Source organism: Eupeodes corollae, chromosome 1 (genome assembly GCF_945859685.1).
Source record: "Eupeodes corollae chromosome 1, idEupCoro1.1, whole genome shotgun sequence".
NCBI classification, from domain to species: Eukaryota; Metazoa; Arthropoda; class Insecta; order Diptera; family Syrphidae; genus Eupeodes; species Eupeodes corollae.
In genome coordinates, this window is record NC_079147.1 from 58,032,376 (window position 1) to 58,044,447 (window position 12,072).

General features: G+C 37.1%; 1 protein-coding gene across 2 annotated transcripts in view; it reads right to left on the reverse strand.

Moving 5' to 3' along the window:
* Positions 1 to 6,395: 6,395 nt before the first annotated feature.
* Positions 6,396 to 12,072, reverse strand: part of LOC129941450 (3-hydroxy-3-methylglutaryl-coenzyme A reductase) — a 178,702-nt gene continuing 173,025 nt past the window's right edge. For both annotated transcript variants that reach the window (XM_056050078.1, XM_056050077.1), the window contains 5 exons: positions 9,353 to 9,440; positions 8,709 to 9,287; positions 7,395 to 8,638; positions 6,871 to 7,240; positions 6,396 to 6,802 (listed from right to left, as the gene is read on the reverse strand). In XM_056050078.1, coding sequence (XP_055906053.1) covers positions 6,709 to 6,802; positions 6,871 to 7,240; positions 7,395 to 8,638; positions 8,709 to 9,287; positions 9,353 to 9,440 — 2,375 coding nt within the window. In that variant the 3' untranslated portion in view covers positions 6,396 to 6,708. The remainder of the gene's footprint in view (positions 6,803 to 6,870; positions 7,241 to 7,394; positions 8,639 to 8,708; positions 9,288 to 9,352; positions 9,441 to 12,072) is intronic.

Here is a 12,072-nt window from a genome sequence, read left to right on the forward strand (position 1 = left end):
TTTTCATGTTGGCAAAATTTGTTCCCAAGGAAACAGAATTCCGTGCGGAGTTCCCGATAGTATTAACTTGCTCCCGGGAAGGAAAAAATTGCTAGGGAAAAATATTTCCCAAGGAATCCCCGATAAGGCTAATTAGGTTAGAGATTTTAGACAGAAATTTACTTAAACCGCCTATTAGTGTTCTTTGTTGGTAATTTTTAAGATACCACTACTTAATTTAAAGTCCATTATTTGAACATAATTATGTGTTTGTCAAGCACATACGACGACTTTAAAGAAAATAAACTTCTTAACCTAGTGAGCTGAGCTTAAAATTTAGACATTCTAATAGATGGTGGGATATCCGCCCATAAGGATTTTGCTGGTATAAATCGCAGTCGAATAAGCAATTCAAATCTTTCCCAAATAAACAGTTCGACATTTCCGTAGTGTTACCATCGCAGAAAGATAGATGGGAGTAATGCTTGGAACTTATTTTTTGTCTGATAGTTTTCTACACAAAACTTTTGGTTATATCAATGAAATTGAAAACACATTATTTTTATTGTGTTAAAATCGTAATTTACCGCCTTTCCAATTATATAAAGATGGCACTGGCATCAAGGAAATTGAACTTCTTGATAGTATCGGTGTGTACATTACCAACCAGCTCTTGTGGAACGGTCACAAACGTTATATCGCCAGCGATTGCTGAAGTTTTTCTCTCCCGCTAAACTGTCTATAATAAATCGCATAACAGGTCTGTTGTTTCATTAACTTACTAAGTCTCCTGGACAATGTTTTAAAAAGATCGTTCAGTTGTATTTTGGGGACAATAGCATTGTTGATTAATTCAGTTGTTAAAACACCTTCGTAATGTATCTTGTCTTACCCTTTTTATCAGTTATATTCCTTCCCTCAAGCAAATTAGACCTAATAGTCGTGCCTAAGTAAATGCTGCATCAGTAAACCCTCAAGCCCAAATTAGGTCTTATTCTTCCTTTGATAATGCTCCCACATAATCTTGGGTACTAATAACCCCTTTAGTGCAAGTTCATTATAAAGACAATTTGGCATACCTACCCACTTTTTGTTACATCAATCCAACCAAAACCATATGCGGTAATCCCTGCTCTTATTTTGGTTATAATATTCACTTTCCTTACAATGGGCAGGTTCAGACAACATAAGGGACCTGAAAGTAAGGCAAGTTTCTAGTATCTGATTGGCCAGCTACCAATATATTGCTTTCCAATTTAAGCAACTTTAATGGAAAGTTGACTGGAAAGTTAGTCCAGAAAAATCTCCCTAACTATCAAGTCAAGTCTACTTCTGTCAAACCGACAGTTAATCATGTTTTTTCATTTAACTCAAAGCTGCACTTTATTACTCTATGATTTATATATTTTCTGCACAACTTCATTTAATGCTTCCTGTAAAAGGGTTCCCTTTCAATTTGGAAAAGAAATAACTAATATTTCAGTTATTAAAATTTATTAAAGATCGAATATTTACATTAAAAGAAACTGAGAAAAGTATTCTTTTGAGGTTTTATAAAAAGTAGTGGGGTGATGGGTGCCCCACTTGGCATCGAAAGGTTAAAGTAAAGGTTTGCGAAGTAAAGTTCTGAATTTGAAATTCATGACACTTGGAAAACTAGTTAGTTTTGCCTTGTTCAAAATTTACGTTCAAAGGTCATTTTTTGGCAGCTGGCCAATCAAAAAATAGAAACTTCCGTAACTTTTAAGTACCTTACGTTGGCTGAACCTGCCCATTATTAATTGTCATTTTGACATAAGTTGACTATCAAGTGTTTTGATAATGACCGATTTCGAGAGAAAAATCCTGTATGCAAAGAATGCGAATAGAAGAAAAGATTTAATCGTGAACTGTATCAAACTGTATCAAGATGTGGGAGTAGTCCAAAGAGTCAAAAAACGTCGACGACACTGGCTCGGCTACATCGAACAAATGGACAACAACGCTCCAACAAGAAAATCTTTTAATCCCAGCCCCCAGCTTCAAGACTACGAGGAAGACCAAACATATGTTACATAGACTAGGCGGTTACTTATAGGTAATAAGGCCACACTGGGATATTAATCCTTATTATGTAAGGACACAGTGTGAACATTAGGAAAGGAAGAGAGGGGTTGAAAGGATTGGTTTTGAATTCCTGAATAATGCAATGATTGGGAAAAACAATCCACATTTGCGTAGTATGGCTAAAGAACGAATCTTTGTACTTGACAGTACAACCGAAGTTGGACTCGAGGTAGTACTGGTAAGCATTTCTAGAATCGTATTACATTTGAACTGCTAAAGGAGAGAAGTATCATTTCTCTAGAGAATAAACCGTTAAAATAACGTTAAAAAATGTTGAGACAGAAACTTTACGACGATGTTCAAGCAACGTAAATGATTCAATTATGGTATTATCACCAACCAATCTAAATGCTCTACGTTCAATACTGTCAAATAGGGATAAGAAGTTTGCAGAAGTACCAGTCCATTATTGGAAGTTATACTCAAGTTTCGGCCGTATATAAGTCTTGTAGATAAAAGCCAGATCAAAAGGGGAGAAAAACTTGTTGCATTAAAAAAAATGAGAAAGAGCAAGAGAAATGAGAACCAGCATTTATTTTGTGGTTTTCAGGCTTGAACTCATCCAACCCTTTCCTCTTCTACTGTAACTTTGACATATCAAAGGTATACAAAACATTTTGAGTGTTAACTTACTTTACTTACTTAAGGTGGGGCTACAGTCCGGAGCGGACCTGGTCCTCAACCAACATGAGTCTCCAGCCAGCTCGGTGCCTAGCTAGCTGTCTCTTGTTTCGCATGCCAAGTTGGTTGAGGTCTCACCTGAGCCGTACTGCGCCGTCCCTCGAGATTGGATTCGAAGACCTTCTGGGCTGGAGCGTTGATGTCCATTTGCTCTACATGACCTAGCCATCTAAGCTGTTGGTCCTTAATTCTGTTACCTAGGTCAGTGTCACTGTAAAGCCCGTACAGTTCGTCGTTATATCTTCTTCTCCATTCTTCATCTATGCGTACGGGACCAAAAATCACCCAAAGAATTTTTCTCTCGAAGCATCCTAAGACGCTCTCATTTTTCTTTGACAGGGTCTAGGCCTCAGCCATAAATGAGAACCAGGATGATGAGTGTCTTATAGATGGTGATTTTAGATGCTCGAGAGAGGACTTTACCTCTTAATTGCCTAATTGATTTCAGCACTGGTGTCGTTGTCTGTGTTTATAGCGGTGCCTAGGTAGACAAAGTCCTTAACTACCTAGTCTTGCCCTCATTGATCACTAAACCCATCTTCTTCTCTTCCATCGCAACGCTCAAAAACGCTCCACTGACATCACGCTTTGATCTTATCATTATGTCAATATCATCTGCGTATCCGAGTAATTGGATGGACCTTTAGAAGATTGTGCCTCTAGTTTTCACGGTTGAGTTTTGCACAACTCTTTCCAGAACTATATTGAAGAAGTCGCATGACAGTGCATCGCCTTGTCTAAAACCTTTTTTGACATCAAGTGCATTGGCGTGCATGGATAAGTTGACAGGGATGCCAAAACTAGACATTGCTCTGTAGAGGTCTTCCCTGTGGATGCCGTCATACGTGGCTTTAAAATCGATAAAGAGATGGTGGGTATCGATTTGAAGTTCCTGGGTTTTTTTCCAAGATCTGTCGTAGTGTGAAAATTTTGTCTGAAGCCACACTGATAAGGATTAATCAGGTTGTTGACGAACGGCTTCAGACGTTCACATAATACGGCAGAGAGGATCTCAAATGCAATGTTAAGGAGAATGATTCCTCTGTAGTTGGCGCAATTAAAAGGATCTCCTTTCTTATGTATCGGGCACACTATGCTGAGATTCCACTCATCGGGCATGCTTTCTTCCGACCATATTTTGCAGATGAGTTGATGCATGCTCCGTACCAAGTCATCGCCTGCTGCTTTAAATAGTTCGGCAGTGGTGCCGTCAGCTCCAGCAGATTTGTTTGACTTCAGTTTAGATACAGCTATCTTCACTTCGTCGAGGTCGGGTTGGTGGAATTGTTGATCTGTGTCGCCTAGGTTGAATGGTTCTATCTCCCTTACAGCGGAATTGGGTTCGTCATCGTCGTTAAAAAATTTGGAGAAGTGGTCTTTCTATATTCTCAACACAGACTGCGATTCGTTAAAGGCTTCGTTTCGTGGCTGGTCCCCTTGGGGTGTTTTGTTTACTTTTTGATAAAATTTACTAACCTCATTCCTGTTGTGACATCCCTCTATCTCCTCGATCGCGCGCTTCTCGTGCTCTCTTTTTTTCCATATAAGAAGCCGGTGTTCCTCTCTCCTATTCTGCTCCTTCTGTGCAGCGTTTTGTATACCTCTTGTTTCGCTGCGTGCGCTTGCCGGCATTCGTCGTCAAACTAGGGGTTTCGCTGTGGTGGCCGTGTGAAACCTAGCACTTCAGAGGCGGTATCTCTGATGGCTGCAAGGCAATGTTGCCACTGGTTTTCAATGCTTCGATCGGTAAAGGACATGGCAGTCTTTTGCGATTGTAGCCGTCTAACGTTGAAACTTCTCACAGTACTTCCTTGTTTTGGCTTGCACCGGGATATCCGTAGCCTTACTTTGGCTACAACGAAGTAGTGGTCCTAGTCAATGTTGGCCCCTCGGAAAGTTCGGATATCCTGTATACTGGAGAAGTGTCGTGCGTCGACCACAATGTTGTCAATCTGGTTGACAGTTGATTGGTCAGGAGATTTCCATGTCCCCTTGTGGATATTGACATGTGTGAACTGCGTACTAGCTACCAGAACGTCTCGCCCCGCAGCGAAATCGATCAGCCTGAATCCGTTGTCGGATGTGGTGTCGTGCAGGCTGTAAGAAGACTTATAAGTTCCTTCTAAATTCGTTGAGTTTTTTTTTGTGGCAGAGTAACTCTAGGAGGATTATCTAGTACTTAAAAAGAGCAGTTCCTGTTTAAAAACTATTTGATGACCTGATAATCTCACCCATTTACGATTACACGGAAAACAATCGACTAGAAATTGAAAAGTTGAGAATTACAACAACTGGGGCTCTACTCTGTCAGCTCTAACAGGAGTTGCATCGTAATCGGAATTTTTTACAATAATAATAATAATTATTCGTTTTCGCAAAACTTATCTTTTGAACCGAAATATAGAGTAGGCCCCTGGTTCATTAATTTAGGGCTATTTCGGTAAAACCCTCAAAATCCCGGCTAAAATGGATTGGCTTCAAAATAAACTGTCGAAAGCAAACATATTGCTCAACTATTTCCAATCTGAATCCACCTTTATAAATAAAATGCTGAAAATAATATAAACCAAAAGAAAATAAAAGATATAAAAATTCAAAACAAATAAGGCATGTATAACAAAAATATCGAAACTTTATTTTTTTAGGTACATTATGTAAAATTTCCTAAGTAATATATTTTTTTTTCATTAATTTGTTTTTTGTTTTAATTTAAATTTAAAATTTTAAATTCTCTACCATCTCGATCACTTAGAAGATAAATATTAATTTTCGTTTCACGTTTATATTTCCCAAAGTAGTTATTTTGGAAATGTGTTTTTATTTATTTTTTTACAAACTACAAACTGTACAATAATTCTTGAATTTTTTCTTGTGTTCTTATTAAACAAAAGAAAATTTACACTTATCACCTAAAGCGATTATGGTTTTTTCTTTCATAATTATTTATTTGATCGATCAATTGAAATTGCATTAGTTCCCTAAGCAGGAAGATCTCTTTTGTGACTTACAACAACATGAATGAATATCATCGTAGAATTCTATTCTTTTCTATATTACACCAATTTAATCAACGAAAATAAAATAGAATAAAATGTTTTTTGATTCCTCAGTTGGTAAATAATTAAACAGAAAAATTAAATAAAATTTATATAATTTAATAATTATGTATGTATAAATATATCTTAATATTTGCATTTTCACTGTGTGTGTTAATTATTTTTGTTTTACAATATATCTCTCCTCTTCCCTAAGAAAATGGTACAAAATTGTGTTTTTTTTAGTTTTGTGGTTTCCCTTTTTAAATATTACAATATCCCGCTGTGTGTGCGATGTGACCAGGAGCTTTAGTTATTCGAGGAACTCTATTCTCTTCTGGTTTTCAGCAAACATAAAAACAACAACAACAACAATAATAATTACATGCTTACAGACAAGTTAGGTATATTTTAAAAGCACCTCAATGCAGAGAGATATTCTATTGCAACTTAACAATGCCCATATTTGTTTTGTATCCGCTTCCGTTTCCGCCGACGAAGACGCCGAGAGCATGAATCCTTTTTTTTTAAGAGTTGAATGACTTTTGTGTCCATTAATAAATGTGTACTCATTTGCTTATGTTGTTTTCTTTGTTTTTCTTCTTTGAATGGCCTTTTTTGTAATTTTTATGGTTGTCTTCCTATGACTGGGTGTGATTATAAGTAGCAGAGGCTTTGGCGTTTTGACTGTTTTATGTCGCTCTTCGTCATCCTCGACATTAGTTCAGATAGATGACTGGAAGAGCGTTTGTGTGTTTTTATTTTGATTAACATGGTTCTCTGGCCGTTTAAATTAGGTTAGTTTTCTTGTTGATTCATTTAAAAATTAAATTAACAATTAAATAATAATCATTACTTAAATTAAAAAACAATAATAAAAAAAAGTTAAAACAATTGCAACATAGTTTTAACTTATATTGCTGCAACTCGACACTGAAACATTCAATGGATTGTTGGTTGTTGTTGTTGATGTTATTTTGCCACTCACTGCAATCGAGGATCTAATGAGAGAAATGATCACAATTAGAAACTTCTGCGGTAAAGAGATATTTTTTGAGGAATGCCTTACCTGTTATGCCTCATATGACTCTTGACTAGATCGCTGTTTACTAATGCTGCCATCAAACTGATTTCACCAGCCATCACAGTTGCACAAACAATTTGTGCCAATTTCTTAGCATTCTCTCCCGGATGTTCCATATTGGCTCCGCGAACTCCTAACATTTCGAGACATGCACTTTGACCGGGCAGACCGGTGCCTCCGCCGACGGTGCCCACTTCAAGGGATGGCATTGTGCATGTCATGTAAAGATCTTCGTTGTTCTCACCCCAGCATTCCATGCCGGTGGAACAATTACTTGAGGTTACATTTTGTGCTGGATCTTGACCGGTTGCTAGGAAGACAGCTGTGACCATATTAGCTGCATGGGCGTTGTTTCCTAGAATTAAATACCAAAAAATGTTTATCAAAAAATTGTAGTGTCTGCTTTTGCTTGTTAGTTTTGTAGGCTTTAAAAACCAGAACTCTGAAACAATAGTTCGTTATTTTCTTTAGCTACAGACCAAAAACAAAAACCATTAAACAAATCTTACCTCCTATACTTCCGGCCATTGCACTGCCGCCCATATTTTTCAGCTTATTACATTCGACTAGAGTTTTGGCATCTGTCTTCAACACCGAGCGCAATGTCGCTGCCGAAACTATACACTCCGTAACAACCCGCTTGCCTCTGCCTTTGATCCAATTGATGGCTGCGGGTTTCTTGTCACTGCAGAAATTGCCACTCAACGATATGATTTTCATATCTGGAAATTCCTTACTAATGCACTTCAGAGCCTTTTCGGCTCCCTTCGAGACCATATTCATGCCCATGGCATCGCCAGTGAGTGCAACAAATCGAATATACAACTGTGGCCCGTCCATACCAATCAAAAGCTCTTTCAGTCTTCCGAATCGACTTGTTGAATCGAATTCGGTTTTGATTTTTTTATAATTATTATCATCCATTATCCATGTTTTGGCTTCGGCCGCTCGAGCGACGCTAGAAAATCGGACACATGGAGCTCTGGTCATGCCGACGTCTTCGACAATACTTGTCACACCACGAATCGACAGAGCTTTGCATCCACGATTTGTACTGGCAACCAGAGCACCCTCTGTTGTGGCCATAGGAACGAAGTATTGGCTTCCATCGAGGAGTAGCGGTCCGGCATAGCCCACAGGAATTGGTATGTAACCTAAAACATTCTCACAGCATGCATTCATGACCTTAGTATAGTCGAATGTCTGATAAGGAAGCATATTTAGCTTTTCAATTGGGATCTTTGCCCTAGTACTGATGATCTTTCTGCGAATGCGAACACCTCGCTCTGGTTTGCCGATGGTGTCTTCGATCTTATGCAGAGGACATTGTGTTGGAGCAGTATTTACAATCTTCACAATTTCCTCATCTGTTAGATAGTCGGGGTCTGATTTGAGGATCTCGATGCATTCGTCGAGTGATCGAGGCGGTGCACTGCACCTTGTAAGGGCTTGCAACTCATTGTGATTAACATAGGCTATTGTGTACTGATCTTCGTCAGTTTGGGTGCAAACATCCGCTGTATTATCTTCTTCGATTGTGAAGAGTGGAATTCTTTGTACTGGCTTAACATTATTAACATCTAAAGCTAATTGACTTTTGCCGGTTGATGGCTTGGTTTCAGCTGCGGCAACGATGGCTGATTGTCTCAGTTGATCATGAAGATCGTCACGGTTCTCGAAAAATATAAATTTCACAACCAATGCTATAAGAAGGATGAGAATTACGATTTGGTCGGCGCTCATTGTGAGCCATCTGCAAAAAAAAACAAAAAACAACATAAGTTAGCTAGCCATACACCTGGGAGTCTTTTTTTGAATCTTACTTAATAATATATTCCGCAAACTCTCCTGATTCAGTTCTATTGGTATTCATGTTCATTTGTTGCAATTTGGGCGACAATGAGTTCTCCACGCTATCATAGTCATTCTCAGAGAATACAACTCTCGAGTAGATATGGACAATCATAAGGCCAGTTGTCATAATGATCTTAACTCGCTGCACCACCGGATTGTTTTTCTGTTCTTCTTCGGTAAGGGCCTTGATGAGGATTGAATCCTTTGCTTTAGCACGAACCAATGACATGTCCATGCCACTGCGTGACAAATCCAATATAAGTGACAAACATGCCGGATAGAAGGTCATAAATACTATATAATTAACTAGCACAGATAGGACGGCGAAAGTGCATAGAATTTCAAGTCGTTGAACGCCCGACAGTGTACCAACTCCAATAACTAGAGTCTCTACAATTGTGTCTAGTGAAATAGCTGGTCCCAAGAGTTCTAAACCTCTTGCTATATTATTTGTTACTTCGGCTTGATTCGATCCGGATAAAGCTAATTGGGCAAGAGTGCCTGAGTTGGATAAATCGATCAATAGAAGCAAGAAAAATAACGCATCTCTAAAAAACAAAGAAAAATTAAATTAAAAATCATAAACAATAAATTATAAATAAGAGAATCTTACTTTAGATCTGATATATCACTACCAAGGAACTTAATGATTGTTGTTGTAAATATAAAGCTCGAGAAAACTGTAAAAAGTCCAGCAATGCCTGAAATTATAAAAATAAAACCAATAAGAGATTAAAAAAGTGTTTAAGTTTATAAATTCAAGAGAGTAAGAATAAGAGTAAAGAGTAAGAGTAAGAGTAAGAGTAAGAGTAAGAGTAAGAGTAAGAGTAAGAGTAAGAGTAAGAGTAAGAGTAAGAGTAAGAGTAAGAGTAAGAGTAAGAGTAAGAGTAAGAGTAAGAGTAAGAGTAAGAGTAAGAGTAAGAGTAAGAGTAAGAGTAAGAGTAAGAGTAAGAGTAAGAGTAAGAGTAAGAGTAAGAGTAAGAGTAAGAGTAAGAGTAAGAGTAAGAGTAAGAGTAAGAGTAAGAGTAAGAGTAAGAGTAAGAGTAAGAGTAAGAGTAAGAGTAAGAGTAAGAGTAAGAGTAAGAGTAAGAGTAAGAGTAAGAGTAAGAGTAAGAGTAAGAGTAAGAGTAAGAGTAAGAGTAAGAGTAAGAGTAAGAGTAAGAGTAAGAGTAAGAGTAAGAGTAAGAGTAAGAGTAAGAGTAAGAGTAAGAGTAAGAGTAAGAGTAAGAGTAAGAGTAAGAGTAAGAGTAAGAGTAAGAGTAAGAGTAAGAGTAAGAGTAAGAGTAAGAGTAAGAGTAAGAGTAAGAGTAAGAGTAAGAGTAAGAGTAAGAGTAAGAGTAAGAGTAAGAGTAAGAGTAAGAGTAAGAGTAAGAGTAAGAGTAAGAGTAAGAGTAAGAGTAAGAGTAAGAGTAAGAGTAAGAGTAAGAGTAAGAGTAAGAGTAAGAGTAAGAGTAAGAGTAAGAGTAAGAGTAAGAGTAAGAGTAAGAGTAAGAGTAAGAGTAAGAGTAAGAGTAAGAGTAAGAGTAAGAGTAAGAGTAAGAGTAAGAGTAAGAGTAAGAGTAAGAGTAAGAGTAAGAGTAAGAGTAAGAGTAAGAGTAATCAATCCAAAAAGATCCTTTGCGATTAAAATCAAATTAATCTTGGTTTTTTTCATTATAGAAATAAGCAAATTCTAAAGAAAAACATTATTTACAGGATTACGCACTTGGCCTTGGTCATTGGTAGCCTATAGCTACGTTCATCATTATGAACAATTAATCAAAATAATATTCAAAGCATTTAACCTATAAGTCTATTTAAAATCATCATTAGGTCGGTTATTAACATACACCTGTTAAAACCTTATCCTCGATCGATCACCATGGTTTTAAACATGGTGTTGGCCTCAGTTGTAAAAAGGAAACCCTAACCTCGCATTTATTTGGACTTCATTTGCGTGTCAAACATATCTGACTTGCCACAAGACCTCGCGGCAAAATAAAATTAAGATGAAAAATCGAAAAGTCTGCATTATTTCACGTATGCATCTACCTTGTGTTTTATATTGTTTCTTGTTTTGTTTTATAATTGCAAATCCACATTAAATAAAATTCAAGTTTGTAGCATTGTTTCTCGGTCTTCGAACCACCATCACCACTTGCAGTCGGACAACATAAACAACGCGTTCTACAGACAGAGTATCCGACATTCGGGTCAAACAAGAGCACATGCACGCATGTTGTTTAAGATGCTGAGGCCGCACGACGGAGACCTAATCGAAATAAATTGCAATGTTTCGTTCATAGGGGCGTATTAAAAAGCTTTTAGGCCCTGGGTGTAAGTGGTGTCATTAGACTTGGCGATAGTTAGATTAAATGGTTACTGTTTAGATGCAGAAGTCAATCCATCGATCTTTTAAGTTGTATTGTCACTTTGACAAATGAGTTTGACAGCCCAAGAGTATACTTTGACACTAAATCCATTTTGACAGATATGTAAGTATTTCTTTGTTCAGCCTAAAACCTTAATTATCTTTCTCCAATTTGATGTTGACGCCTGGGCCCCTTTTTTATTTTGCGCCCCTTGGACATGATTGAATTCGCCAGACCCTGACTTGATGCAATACTAGTTCGTCTGTACTGTACATGGTCCAATATCAAAACGATCAACTTAAGACGTTGATTAATTTATAAAAGTAACTCAAATGTTTGTTTGCAATTATTGTATCTTTCTTTATATATTTCGCACGAGTATGCTTGCATTTTAGTATGATGTGTAACAACATTATGGCTTAAAACAACACCGGAATTAATGGCTTTGATCTTAATTTTTGACATTCCATCGATAGTGTTACTCAATCATTAGTATGCCATGTTTAGAGAATGCACACCAGAAGTACTCGTAGAAGGTAAAGATTTATAAACTGAGATAAATGTAGCCTCCTGCTTAGAGATCCAAAATAAACAGGCTTTAATGTTGTGGCAAGGTATCATCTGTATAAGATCTGACTTTGAAGTTTATTATGCACATGTAAAGGTTATTTATGGGATCAAAGTTAAGTTTTATATCGAATTTTGACATTTCTATTATTTCTATAGATCGAGTTTGACATCGGACTCTTTCGAGGTTAACCATTTTGACATTTCAAATTCATCCCACTCATTTTGTTTTAATTTTTGTCTTATTTTATTATCTTTTTTTAATTATCAAGCGGGAGATGGATAGAGTAATGAAACGTCAAAATAAGCGGCATCAAACATGTCAATGAGAACCTTCGTTTATAGTTTGAAATAACTTTTATTTTGGTATTATGGCCCATTCCAGTTGTAAATGTGTTATGAACTTTCTTTGGGC